This window comes from Asparagus officinalis, chromosome 9, assembly GCF_001876935.1.
Source record: "Asparagus officinalis chromosome 9, Aspof.V1, whole genome shotgun sequence".
In the NCBI taxonomy this organism is placed as follows: domain Eukaryota; kingdom Viridiplantae; phylum Streptophyta; class Magnoliopsida; order Asparagales; family Asparagaceae; genus Asparagus; species Asparagus officinalis.
The window spans coordinates 2064186-2077202 of record NC_033802.1 but is presented as its reverse complement, the minus strand read 5'-3'; the positions used below and the strand labels follow the sequence as shown (position 1 = coordinate 2077202).

Below are 13017 nucleotides of genomic sequence, written 5' to 3'. Positions count from 1 at the left end.
GAGTTGACACCGGTAAAAAATAACAATTATGATAGATTAAAACTATCCAATTAAGAAATTAACATTTAAAAAATATATGACAGATTAAAAATTAACGTTACTGTATAAGTTTAAGGAACTACATATAATTTTAGTAATAACATTAATTGATAGAAGACTAAATTACATAAAACTAACAAAAGACTATAATATAATAAGTTAGTATTAATTGATTATAATGTACAAACATTCATCTCTGGTGTTAATAATATATAGAGAGTAAAAAAATACAAGAAATTTTGTATGAAGAAACTATCAGAAAGTTCACAGATATCTTTTAGAAAAAATCAAGTTGTTTAAATTTAAAAAAGAGAAGTGAAGTAAACAAACCCAAAATTTCAAAACATTCATGAATCACTTGAATTGACATTGACAAAAGGCATATCTAGCAAAGAGCATTGATGAGTTCCCCTTGAAGAACATATTGAACAATTTTCGTCCTAATTAAAAAAACATTCTCCATGAAAGATACAAGAAAAAGTAGTAAGTATTTATATTTTTTTGTACTTTATTCTTAAAATACTAAAGGATCATAAACTTAATATAAACTTACATATAAATAATCTTACAACAAAAACTAAAGTGAAGTCATTGATCAACTATGTTGCGAGATATAATAAGCAAGATAAGATGAGGGAAATCACTATAATGGACAAAAGGTAGATAATTAGTTACAATAGCGCAAGTAAAAAAAATTAAAATTGATATTTTTCTTTTTTCCTATATGGTGGTATGACTCTGTAAGTAAATTTATTTGGGGATATGACTACCAATAAAGGACCGGTTTTTAAAGACACGATCAAAGATAATCACATAATAGCACTGTCAGATTTCAAGATCTTTAAATATGAAAGTAACATATTTTACTACTAAAATTCTTATTAAAGGTAACTAAATATAAAATTCACATTATATTTATCTCAAATTTGTAGGGGAAAAATGCATGTTATCATAAATTGTGTTAACAATATATACCAACACAAAGATACAACTTATTGAAGAAATAAAAGAACAGTAAGTAAACCAAGCAAACATCCATATAACATAATAAAGAAAAAATATTGCACTTTAAAGCTAATACACATGACTTATTCAGAACAAGCTGCTAAAATAGAAGCATATCTATCAAGGCTATTTTACATATACAATACAAATTTAAACTATTGATATATGCAATTATTACAATATCAAAGAGGTATGGTCTTATCAGCACTATACACACTCATTCACTCTCACATTAAATGTAGGGATGACTCATCATTGTCTGCAGCCGACACCTGTAAAGTTGATGCCAACTAAGACGTCTGCTTGGACTCAGCTGGAATTACCCTTCTGCCTCTTTGATCTGTTATAAAAGGGAGATGTTGTTTGCTGGTTAGGGTGAGCATTCTCAACAAAACTCAAATATTCATTCTTCTTCTCCACTCAAGCTCTGAATTGACTTGATCGTCGGAGAAATCATCAGAGATTCCAACTCCAACCTATTATGAGTTCTTCATGTGCAAGATAGGACTTTTGGCTCAAGAATTAACCGTCTGAAAAAGTTTGAGGACCCTAGCACCTCTTATAATCTACTCTCAAACTCTCTGTTAGATAAGTGACATCAACATTTTCTGTTTGGCAAAAACCTGGATCAAAATTTACTTAGTTTTCATAGACCAAATTTTTATCACTAAATCAGTTCTAGTTTAGATTATCCCTCCATTGGTCCAACCTATAACTAGTTTAGGAACGAGACCAGAAAGTTCTTAAAACTACAAGCGCAAGTTATTGAAAGTGTAAGAAAGAAAAGAATTTATCCACTAGGTTCTACGAAACAGAGGGGTTGTATTTTATTATTTTCATGTTAAATGTTAGTGTCTTGATTCTTATTTCCACCATGAAAAGGAGGGAACAAGAAAGTTGCCAAGTCTTTTATCTTCTCATATCAAGATCTGAAATTTTGCCATTAATAATAACACGAACATCTATTTTAAAAAAGAAATCTATCATAATTAGCCACATAACATCTTGCCTCATAAACAACAGAGTCCAAGAGAATGATCAAATCTCAAGAGGAATCATGAGATATAGCTCAAAGTTGCAAAAGCTCTACCAAAGGGGAGGAATCTCATGATAACCATTTAATGGGCCTGGGCTTTTTTAGCAAACTTTACGGGCGTAATTTCAGGTGATACTAATAGCAACCCACAAAAATATAATGAGGCTAAACCCGCTACAGATAAAAGCCCGGGCCCATTATATGGCTACCTGGTTTCGTTCTTGAAGGTCAAAATCTATGGAGGGTATAGGATAGTTACCCATTTTCCCCTTCTATTTTTGTTTCTTTTGCCCCCCCGAAGAAATTTGATGAGAGCAATCAAAGTGAAGATGATGCCCAAATTGGGGAATCCCCAAAACCCACAAGCTATTTTTGCTTCTCTCTTCCACTCAACCCTAGTTTGGTTTGCTAAATGGAAGAGCAAATGGGATATCTCGAAGGTCAGCTTTCCTGAAAATTTTGATTATTTTTTGTAATGTAATGCGGATAAATCATGGGTTTTGTTTAAATTGGTATCTTAATTGGTCTAAGTTATAAAATTAAGGATCTTTGTTATTGAAAATGAGAAATTTACAATGTAATTCTCCTGGTATTGATACATATGCATCAAATAGGCTGTACGAATTATTGGTCTCTATTCATTATATGTTATATCCTAATTTATCGCGCATTCACTTAAATTCATGCGCTATTTGGGTGCCCATAAAAGCACTCATCTTTTTGTTCACGTTTTGATTTCTGGTATACCCATTTTTTTCAAAGAAGTGCCCAGTGGGTACGGTCCATGGCATTATACGTGCACCCAAAAATGCCAACCATTGTATCTGTGCACGAATCTTGAAACCCAATGACTTGTGTACTGCCATTTGTTTCGTTTGGTGCGTATTTAATGCTGAGAGCCTGGTGCACTTGATGCTTTTCCATGTTTTGCAGTTGTATTGGTATTTACGAAATTAAAATGAGTTTCTTTTCACATTGGGTATAATTGAGCCGGAGAAGTCCCATTTTCAAGTCAAAATTCCTTGATAAAGAGTTTTCTTTGGATGAACTTTGATATAAACTTGTTCATTAAGGAGATAGCCTTATGTTTTTTGCATTTGTTTAGATACGAAATATGTGGATGATGTTTCAAGAGATATGGTTTATACCTTGAGTAGACTTTTAAGTTTCAACCGTGTTGTGGTCTGCATCAATTTAACAAGCAGAAGAAAGACTTGCTTGTGAGTCAATTGTATGCCTCAAAAGCAGTGAACCCTTCAATCCTAATCTCTTGTGTAGACCTAAATGATTCATTGCAGATCATGGCCCTAATGGACATTAGTAATTTAAACGATCTTCTCCAATTTTAACTTCATTACATACTATATCTAACTTCCTATGGAAGCACTTGTTTTTCCTTCTAACATTCTCATCAGTACGCTAACATCCCTTGTAATTCACTACGGAATCTGGATTAGTTGCTTCTCCCGTTGGCTTAGATCGAGCTGGATCATACTGCCATTTAAAGCAAGTTTTCTTGATGAAGATTCACTTTTTTGTTATGTAAGCTTGTTTGTTTAGAGGCATAGCCTCGGTCAAGCTTGCATACAAATACAGTAAATGGAAGAAAGCGATTGACCTGATATGTTATTATTTTATAAATAGATAAAGAATTGGTGTATATCAACTCGACCACAAAGGACTTACAACAAAAGGACTTAAAAAAATACAAACCGTGGTAGGTTTATGGTTTGTTGCAGACCACTATGTAGTTTTCAAGTTCTTTCTTTCCATTCAAGTTGCAGAAGTAAGTTGACAAGTGCACGGGAAATGCAGTTGCAAAAGGTTACTTGAATTGATGGGTGCAGGTTATTTGCTCAAAATGATTTCTCGTTATCCACTATTTCCCAAGTATTTGCTTGGAATTTCTTATGTTTTCTTATAACATGATGCGAAGATGGTAGCCATATAATTAGATGAAGCGTAAAAGAACAAAAGCACTATTTGAACTCGGGGAAGATAAGAGATAATTGTTATTTGAAGAACTATGATTTTCCACATTAATATTTTCAGTTTCAATACTGTACGCGCTTTGATACATGTGTTACCTCCAAAAGAAAATTGTTTTATTTGTTGTCTTGACTCTTGATAACTAGGTAGAAATTAATAAACCCCTAATAGGATGAGAAGCTTGAATAACAATTATCTAAAGGTTCAATTTGTTGTGCTTCTATATGTTCTTCACTTATTAATCTACTAGGCTTATGAATTTTTTCCAGGACGAAGGGAGCCATCAACAACCATCCAAGGTGCATCACATCTAAATCTTTACGACTATCTTTAGATTGACCATCTTTGTGTTTACCTGCATCGACTTTTTCATATAATTGCTGGAAATACCATTTTTAGTTCACATTTTAATCTACAGATTAAACATTAAATGAGAATCTTTCATATTGTAAGAATGTAACATTTTTCTATCGTTTGTGATTGATTTGTTAATATTGTATGTTATAATAGTCTGATGCAGCAATGCCTTGGACAGCCATATGTCAGATATGCAGTTCGCCAAAAGAGGGCTAATGCGAAGAGAGAACTTAATGATCTTTTGAGCGGCAAGCTATCCAAAAATTACATTTGGGTAAATATATTTGAAAAACTCTCATTTTAATAAATAATATCTCTTTTACTTTTCTTTATTTGATTCTTATTAGAACTTGTCCTTGGTTTATGGTGAAATTACAACTAGGATCAAAAGTTATCTTGGGGTGCTGAAGAAATTACCAGCGGGAGGAAAGATAGTTCCCACTCGGAGAATCCTAAGAGGAACAAAGGTTGTTGAGATTCATAAATACATATATTGGTCTTCTTTTCTCCTCTTTCTTCTTTGGGGCAAAAGTATTTATGTATTTTGTCATGTTTGGAGATGTTGGACTCAGTGTTAGTTGACATCAGCAACCTCTATGACTTACCCAAAATAATGGAATACGTTTCCCATTTTCAGTTGAATGCGACCGTGAATGCCTTATAATATCTTAGTAATTCTTATGCTGGAGAAATTATCATAGTAGACAAAAAGGACTCATTTTTACTCGCTTATTATTAGTTTACTAAGAAAAATATGCATAATTCGAAGTGTGTTATTTGAACTATTCACGATTCTTAACTTTGTTGAAATTTACAGTAACAAGTTTGTCATTCAGTAAACTTTTGATTTGATATTTTGACGATCAAGGAATTATTCAAAGTAATAAATAAAACCCTTTCTTTTTTGTTATTCCCGGATATTTCTAGCCGACCATTGCCTGCATCAAGTTTAAACCTGCTCATAACATGACCAAGTTCTTTCTTTTGTTCAGGTTGGCAAAATAAGAAGAGCTTCTACTATGACGATGATTGTGAACAATCAGAGCCAAACTTCTCGGCAACTTTTGGTGGGCACAAATTTTACACTTGGTCATGGGAAAACCCTAACTTTCAGAGCTCCACATATGGCTTTGAATGGAGAGATGAGACGAATTGGGAGAAATCAAAGAAGAGATTTTGTAATGAAAGTGACGTAGAGGATGATTCTTCAAATGTTGTAGGTTTGTACTCTCATAGAGTTGCTCTTGGATTGCCTCCCACAGGTCCCTTGAAGTTGGATGACGTGAAATGCGCGTAAGTTCTAAACTAGTATTTGATTATACAGTATGTGATTCAAATTATATTATGAATTGTTGATTATAGGGTTATAATGTTACAGTTTTCGAGCATCTGCTTTGAAGTGGCACCCTGATATGCATCAAGGACCTTCACAGGTTAGCTCATCATTGAAATTGTGTGTCTAGTATGACATTGATGTCTGGGATTTGTTTGCTTCCTATTTTTCAGTATTTTTACTTTTGGACTTGAAACATAGTCATCTCGTACTTGTTGTATTCGCCGCTATTTATGATAAATTTTGTTCCTACCACTTTTTTTCCTTGATTATGACTACTGAGAAAATTAATAGATGTCTCACATTTCATGATGCAGGCTATAGCAGGGGAAAAGTTCAAGCAATGTGTTGATGCATACAATTCACTATGCAATGCACTGAAGTCCTCACAAGTTGCATGCACTCAATAATATATATACAACTCAACATTCGGAGTACTTGTATACCAAGAGAGCAACGTACATTATGTAATATCATAATTTTATTCTTCCCAGTTCAGAAATGTATGCCAAATTCTTGTATATCATAAGCTCAAATTTCATATATACGTCACGTCTTTTGCTTCTTTGTTGTACTTGAGCCTCTAAGAGTTTGTTTACGCATCCATACATCACAATTACACCAGCGTTTTTTTTGGTTTTATGTTTAACGATCATTTAATTATCTAATATTTATCCTTATAGAAAATATCACCTTAATTTCCTCAAAATATACCAACAAGTCAATACGTCACTCCAAGATCTTTACCAGGAGAGGACTATCTGCTACTTTGGAACATGAGTCAGCTCACACGTCATAACACAGGATAGCATATAGCAGTTGCAGACAAAAGTGAGTGCTCTTAATCTTGAAGAGAACTGGAAACAAATATAATGAAAACAATTATACAATTGCAGGCACATAGTCGATTGTAAGTAAGCGTGCGTAACAAACTCTGAATTGAGAACAATATAACACCATCTTAACCTTCTCATCTATGTCGCTGAGAATCAACCTTCTATAATGAAAGTATATACCAAAACTAATTACTGCCCATAAAAGAATGAACATCAGATACAAATTGAAAAGGAATCCTCAGATTAAAAAACAGCGGAAAAAAATTTGCCCACTAATTATTTACACAAGAAACAAAACCAAAAATCACCACCATGTTTCCACAATAATGGACAGGTACAAATTGAAGCTCATCCATATATCATTACATCGGTTCAAAATATGAAGCATCGTACATAAGTTATTAACTATGTTTTCTTCCAAAACAAAATCTTCACTCTAAAGACCACTTCAGCCCCTAACAAAAGCACAGCACAAATTTCTCATCTAATGAAGATCAAGCTCCATCTCTTTGCGCTTCAATTCCAATGCCATCCGTTCATTATCAAGCTTCATTCTCTTATTCTCCATCCTCATCTTATCCAATTCTTTATCTTTCTTCTTACTGAATCGAAGCCACTTGAACCTCTGCCTTTTAAGCTCTAACATCTCAGCTTGAATTTGTAAACTCTGCTCTTCTAACTGAAGCTTACGAGATTTCATATACTGTTTTTGAGCCAAATCAGCCTTTGATCCTTCTGGAAAATTTTGATTCATATCAACCGAAATGCCTTGACTCTGAGCCTTAGCATGGTATTCTTCTTCAAGCTCCGACTTCTTCAACCTTTTAGGGAAAAACGAACCTCCAGTTTCTTCAACATCATCGTCCCCATCATCAGAATCCATGTCATCATCGTCATCATGATCATCATGAACACCCCTCTTAGTATCATGCTCATCTCTACTCGTGAGAGCCAACTGCAACGATTTCTGTAAAGCAGGATCAGCAGGTAAATTCAATCTATTGCCATTATGATACGAACACATTTCTTCATAAAAGAGGTGCTTTGAGCTCAAAATTTTCCTTGCAATTTCTTTCGCTTTATTGGGGACATGATCCATCATATCTAAAAGTGCCGGATTTTCCACAACTTTACAAGTCGTGCCTCTACCGAGAATATCAGTAAGTCTCTTATACCTCTTGTTCAAGTCATTGAACTTATCTTCACATTGTTGCGGCGATACAAAACAACCCCTTTCAGCCAAAACTTTAGATATTGATTTCCATTTCCCTTTCTTTTGTAAAATGGCACACTTTTTTCTACCGCCACTATTGCAATCTGTTGCAACGTCTTCACCCAGGTAAGAGACCGCGGTTATCAAAAGCCTAACCATTGAATTGGTCCATTTCATCCTTTGCCATCCTCTCTTCCCTTTTCCACATTCATTATGGCCATTGATTCCATCTTCAGTACTAAAGCTAGGTTCATCCTCATCGCTAGCGGAGTTCTTACATCGATCTCCTTTGCTGTAGTCCATCATGGGAAGAGTCAACGGATGCTGATTACATTCATGTGGATAGATTTCATGCATTTGAGGGTGAACCATTGAGCTCTGGTGTTGGGGATTGTTAGGGTTAGGGTTTTGGTGATGGTGATGATGGTGATATGATGGATGTGGGTGTTGAGAGTGATGCATGTGGATGGGATCTTGTAGATCTAGCATCCCATAAGAAGCACCAGGCATCAGGCTACCTGTTGGCAAACTTCCCTCCATTTCCACCTTTTTGCTGTTATTTTGGTTAAGATCTCAACTTTTTTGAGATCCCAAGCTCTACAAACAAAACCCACTTGCTAATACAACAAAAGGTGGAATCTTGATCTGAGAATAATTAGAAACTTCGAGGATTTCTCCTCAATTTTCCTCAGTGTTTAACACAAACCATTCCTAGATCTCAACTTTTTAAAATTTCACGCGCTACAGACCAAACCCATTTCCTACTACAACAAGAGGAGGGATTTTGACGTGAAAATAAAGAGAAACTTCAAAATTTTCACCTAATTTAGCATTATTGAGCTCAGAAACAAAAGTACACATCTAATCCTTCAAACTTTAACTTCAAATCACAAATCTTGAACAGAGAACAAGTCAGAAGAGGACTTATCTGGTGAATTTGGGGATTAGGGTTTTGAGGACCGAGATTTCGGCGGAGGAAACGAGAGGAACGAAGTCACCATCTGAGAAAGACGGGAGTTTTTGTAGGAGGAGAGAGAGAATTGGGTTCAATGAATGGTGGCGTCAGCTGGGGCCCACCACGCTGGAATCACTCCTGGCCACAACTGACGGCGGGGCCCACGAGCGTTAACAAGGGGGCTGCGTTACTTATAACTTACTTTGTCTTTAGTTCAAGTATAAATTGTCAATTAGCCCCTGTGGCTTACACGTATTTTAATATTACTCCATGTCCTCCTCCCGTTGCTTCGTTTGTTGCGTTAGGAGTGCGTTTGTTAACGGGGTGTTTGTCTCAAAAAAAAAAATTGGCATTTGGCTGGTATTTCAAATTCTAGGATAAAAAGTGTGTTTTTTGGGTTTTAGAATTCCATAAAACTTATATCAAATCCTTAAATAATAAAAAATATTATATTTAAGGATTTGTGAAATCCTTTTTTTTTGTGGGATATGAGGTGGATTTCAAAAGTGTTAGACAAATTAAGGATTTCAAATTCTAAAAAGTTTGAAACAAACAAAAACATTACAAATTATAGTATTCCAAATTCCAAAATATTATTGAAACAAACAAAGGTTTAGGAATCCCAACCCATAACAAATTACCTATAGATTTCGAATCTCATGGTGAAATCAATATCCTAAAATTATAGAATTTGAAACAAACCCCCCCCCCACCCCACCCCACCCTAATATATAATAGGGTCGTTATAACTCTTCTTACCTTTAACAGCAATTACATCTATTAAATTTAGGGAAAATTGTGTCAATGTTCCAAAAGTAAAATTTTTAAGTGTTGTAGTCCCTCCATTTTTTTCCATGTGGCCTAAGAGTACGAACGTGGCAATACAACTATTATTTTTATATAATAGGGTCGTTATAACTCTTCTTACCTTTAACAGCAATTACATCTATTAAATTTAGGGAAAATTGTGTCAATGTTCCAAAAGTAAAATTTTTAAGTGTTGTAGTCCCTCCATTTTTTTCCATGTGGTTCAGCTTCAAGAAATGTCACATCATGTGCTGCAGCCTTTTTTCATATAATTATCATTCCAACTAAGCACAAAGTGAGAGAAACAAATATAAAAGCCCAAAATATCATCATTTCCTCCTCCCTCTTCGTTCTCTCCAGATCTATCATGTTAGGTCCAGTTTGATTCATGTTAAGTCTAATTTAATCACTTTTAAGTCTATTTTAAATCATGTTAAATCTAATTCAACTTGTTTTTAGGTCTAAAAATAAGTTGAATTAGAGTTAACATGAATCATGTTAAGTCTAATTTAACATGTTTTAAGTTTAATTTAATGTTAAGTCCAATTTGATTCATATTATGTCCAGTTTGATTCATGTTAAGTCTAATTTAAGTCATTTTAAGTCTAATTTAAATCATGTTATGTCTAATTTGACTTATTTTATGTATAAAAATAAGTTGAATTATACTTAACATGAATCATGTTAAGTCTTTTTCAACTTATTTAAAGCTTAATTTCATGTTAAGTCTAATTTTACTTTATGTTAAGGCCAATTTGATTCATGTTAAACTTAATTTAATTTCTTTTAAGTATAATTTTAATCTAGTTTAGTGTTAAGTCCAATTTAGTTCATGTTAAGTCCAGTTTGGTTCATGTTAAATTCAGTTTTGATTCGTGTTAAATCTAGTTTGGTTCGTGTTAAGTTCTGTTTAAATCATTTTAAGTCTAATTTAAATATTTTTAAGTCTAATTTAAATCATTTTAAGTCTAATTTAAATTGGACTTAACATAAAATTAAACTTAAAATAAAATAAAATAGACTTAACATAGATTATATGTTAAGTCTGATTTCGTTCATGTTAAGTCCAATTTAAATCATGTTAAGTCCAATTCAGTTCATGTTAAGTCTAATTCTGTTCATGTTAAGTCCAATTTAAATCATGTTAACTCCAATTTGGTTCGTGTTAAGTCTAATTTGGTTTATATTAAGTCCAATTTAAATCATGTTAAGTCAATTCAACTTGTTTTAGGCTTAATTTCATGTTAAATCCAAATTAGTTCATGTTAAGTCTAATTTAATTTCTTTTAAGTCTAATTTAAATAATGTTATGTCTAACTTAACTTGTTTCAAGTCTAAAAATAAGTTGAATTAGACTTAACATGAATCACGTTAAGTATAATTCAACTTATTTTAAGTCTAAATTCATATTAAGTCCAATTTGATTTATGTTAAGTCTAATTCGGTTCATGTTAAATCTAATATATATCATGTTATGTCTAATTCAACTTATTTTAAGTCTAAAAACAAGTTAAATTAGACTTAACATGAATCATGTTAAGCTTATTTTGGTCGTGTCGGAAATCAGTTTTATTGCTTTCGAATCCATTACAACTTCAGGCGTTACAACGATTCAAAATAAAGAAAATTCAGCCTTTTTATAAGACTTCTCTTACAATGAAAATAAAACAGATGACTTCCTGAGAACACACGTAGAGAGATCGTTTATCGGTCTTCTGCTTGCGCGGGATCTTTGCTGGTGTCGGGGTTTATCCGTGGACCACCAACTGATTAGATCCGAATAAAGTTTTCGTTACCTCACAAATGAGACAAAAAAATTGAAGTGACTATCTCGGCAACAGTGAGACAATCACTTTTCTCGAGAATTACAGCTAGGTGCGATCTCAAGAAAAATGGATGAAGAAGATACAGATCTCTCGAACTCTCCCTCTCTTTGTGCTGAAAAACTTGTTAAGATCTCTTCCTCCTCTCTGAAATTCATGCTCGTCACTCTTCAATTCAATAGGGCTTCATCGAGACTCAAGAATTCCGGATCCTCGCAAATGAATGCCCTAGGGCCATATTTCTAGGCTTCAGAAGCTCGATTTTTTGGATAAGAATGGTCGATTCCCTCATATATTTAGTTAAAATCATGTTCACTTCAATTAGAGGGCTCTTAGATCATAATCTACCAAAATCTCAGCGGTTAACAGCGAAAACTGCATTTTGGGGCACGAGACAGACCCTGTGTCTCGACCTTGGCCGAGACACAATATGTGTCTCGGTTTCGACCGAGATGCTATTTAGCATGCCTTGAGTGTTTTCCTTGTAATTTTCTGGTCTGATATCAGAATAATGCGATTCAAAGTGCATTAGAAAGCTGGATAAGAGATCTTAATCTCCCAGGGGTGAATCATACATGGAGTGGACGAGACACGAGTGATGCTTTGTTATTCTGTAAGTGAAATGTAACTCCCGATCGAATCGTCTTTTTGTTATTCTGTCGTATCGTTGATTCCTACGCTTTGTCGACTCACTTCATACAGTTGTCGGCGTCAGATAATCCTCCTTGACTCGAATAATGACACTCATCGTCTTCTTTTTGTCTCGAGCTGCGTGCGAGAACCTATAGGTAATTTTTAACGTCTACATATTTTAACTTATTTTAAGTCTAATTTCAATCATGTTAAATTTCTTTTAAGTCTAATTTAAATTATGTTAAATGTAATTCAACATTTTTAAGTCTAATTTCATGTTAAGTCCAATTAAATTAGACTTAAAACAAATTGAATTAGACATAACATGATTTAAATTAGACTTAAAATGAATTAAATTAGAATTAACATGAATTAAATTAGACTTAACATGAAATTAGACTTAAAATAAGTTGAATTAGACTTAACATAAAAATCTAATTTTATGTTAAGTTCAATTTAATTCATGTTATGTCTAATTTAATTCATTTTAAGTATAATTTAAATCATATTATGACTAATTCAACTTGTTTCAAGTCTACTTCAACTTGAAATTAGACATAACATGATTTAAATTGGACTTCAAAGGAATTAAATTAGATTTAACATGAATTAAATTGAACTTAACATAAAATTAGGCATTCATGTTAAGTCTAATTTAACTTGTTTTTAGACTTAACATGAAAGAATAAAGGAGATACGGATATTTTGGGGGTTTTCCATTTTTATTCTCTCTCTATGATTAGTTGGTAGGTAATAATTGCTAAAGAAGGACTGCAGCACATAGATCTCTAATATAAGGGCTAAGACACATGTGAAAAGGTCAAAGGGGCTACACCATATGAAGTTTTTGCTTTTGGGACATTGACACAATTTTTTCTTAAATTTAACTAATTTTTAAAATTTCCAACTTGTAGTTGTAGTTGTTTGCCACTGCTTGTAACTTTTGGTATGCAACTCATTTTTAACTGTTAAAAAATAAACAATAACTATT

The 13017-nt window shown here is 33.3% G+C and overlaps 2 protein-coding genes across 6 annotated transcripts; one reads left to right on the top strand and one right to left on the bottom strand.

Annotated features, from left to right (window-relative positions):
- On the top strand, positions 2276-6333 carry LOC109824543. Of its 5 annotated transcripts, none has more exons than XM_020391166.1 (7): positions 2276-2520; positions 4339-4368; positions 4590-4700; positions 4809-4893; positions 5419-5719; positions 5805-5859; positions 6077-6333. In XM_020391166.1, the coding sequence occupies exons 1-7, from the start codon at positions 2389-2391 to the stop codon at positions 6167-6169; spliced, it is 807 nt and encodes a 268-aa protein (XP_020246755.1). In that variant the 5' UTR covers positions 2276-2388; the 3' UTR covers positions 6170-6333. The 5 variants fall into 5 exon arrangements, with proteins under 5 accessions (XP_020246755.1, XP_020246756.1, XP_020246757.1 ...); XM_020391167.1 differs by having other exon boundaries at positions 2277-2520; positions 4605-4700; XM_020391170.1 differs by having other exon boundaries at positions 2278-2520; positions 4580-4700.
- LOC109824110 lies at positions 6820-8818 on the bottom strand. The gene has a single exon (XM_020390634.1). It carries the CDS (start codon positions 8346-8348, stop codon positions 7080-7082), a length of 1269 nt encoding a protein of 422 aa, XP_020246223.1. The 5' UTR covers positions 8349-8818; the 3' UTR covers positions 6820-7079.

Excerpts from the sequence above, each read along its gene's own strand:
- LOC109824543 (XM_020391166.1), top strand. The coding sequence starts at position 2,389 with ATGAGAGCAATCAAAGTGAAGATGATGCCCAAATTGGGGAATCCCCAA. Across the intron at positions 4,701-4,808 it reads TATCCAAAAATTACATTTGG|GATCAAAAGTTATCTTGGGG; the intron begins GTAAATATATTT and ends AATTACAACTAG. Across the intron at positions 5,720-5,804 it reads TTGGATGACGTGAAATGCGC|TTTTCGAGCATCTGCTTTGA; the intron begins GTAAGTTCTAAA and ends ATAATGTTACAG.
- LOC109824110 (XM_020390634.1), bottom strand. The coding sequence starts at position 8,348 with ATGGAGGGAAGTTTGCCAACAGGTAGCCTGATGCCTGGTGCTTCTTAT.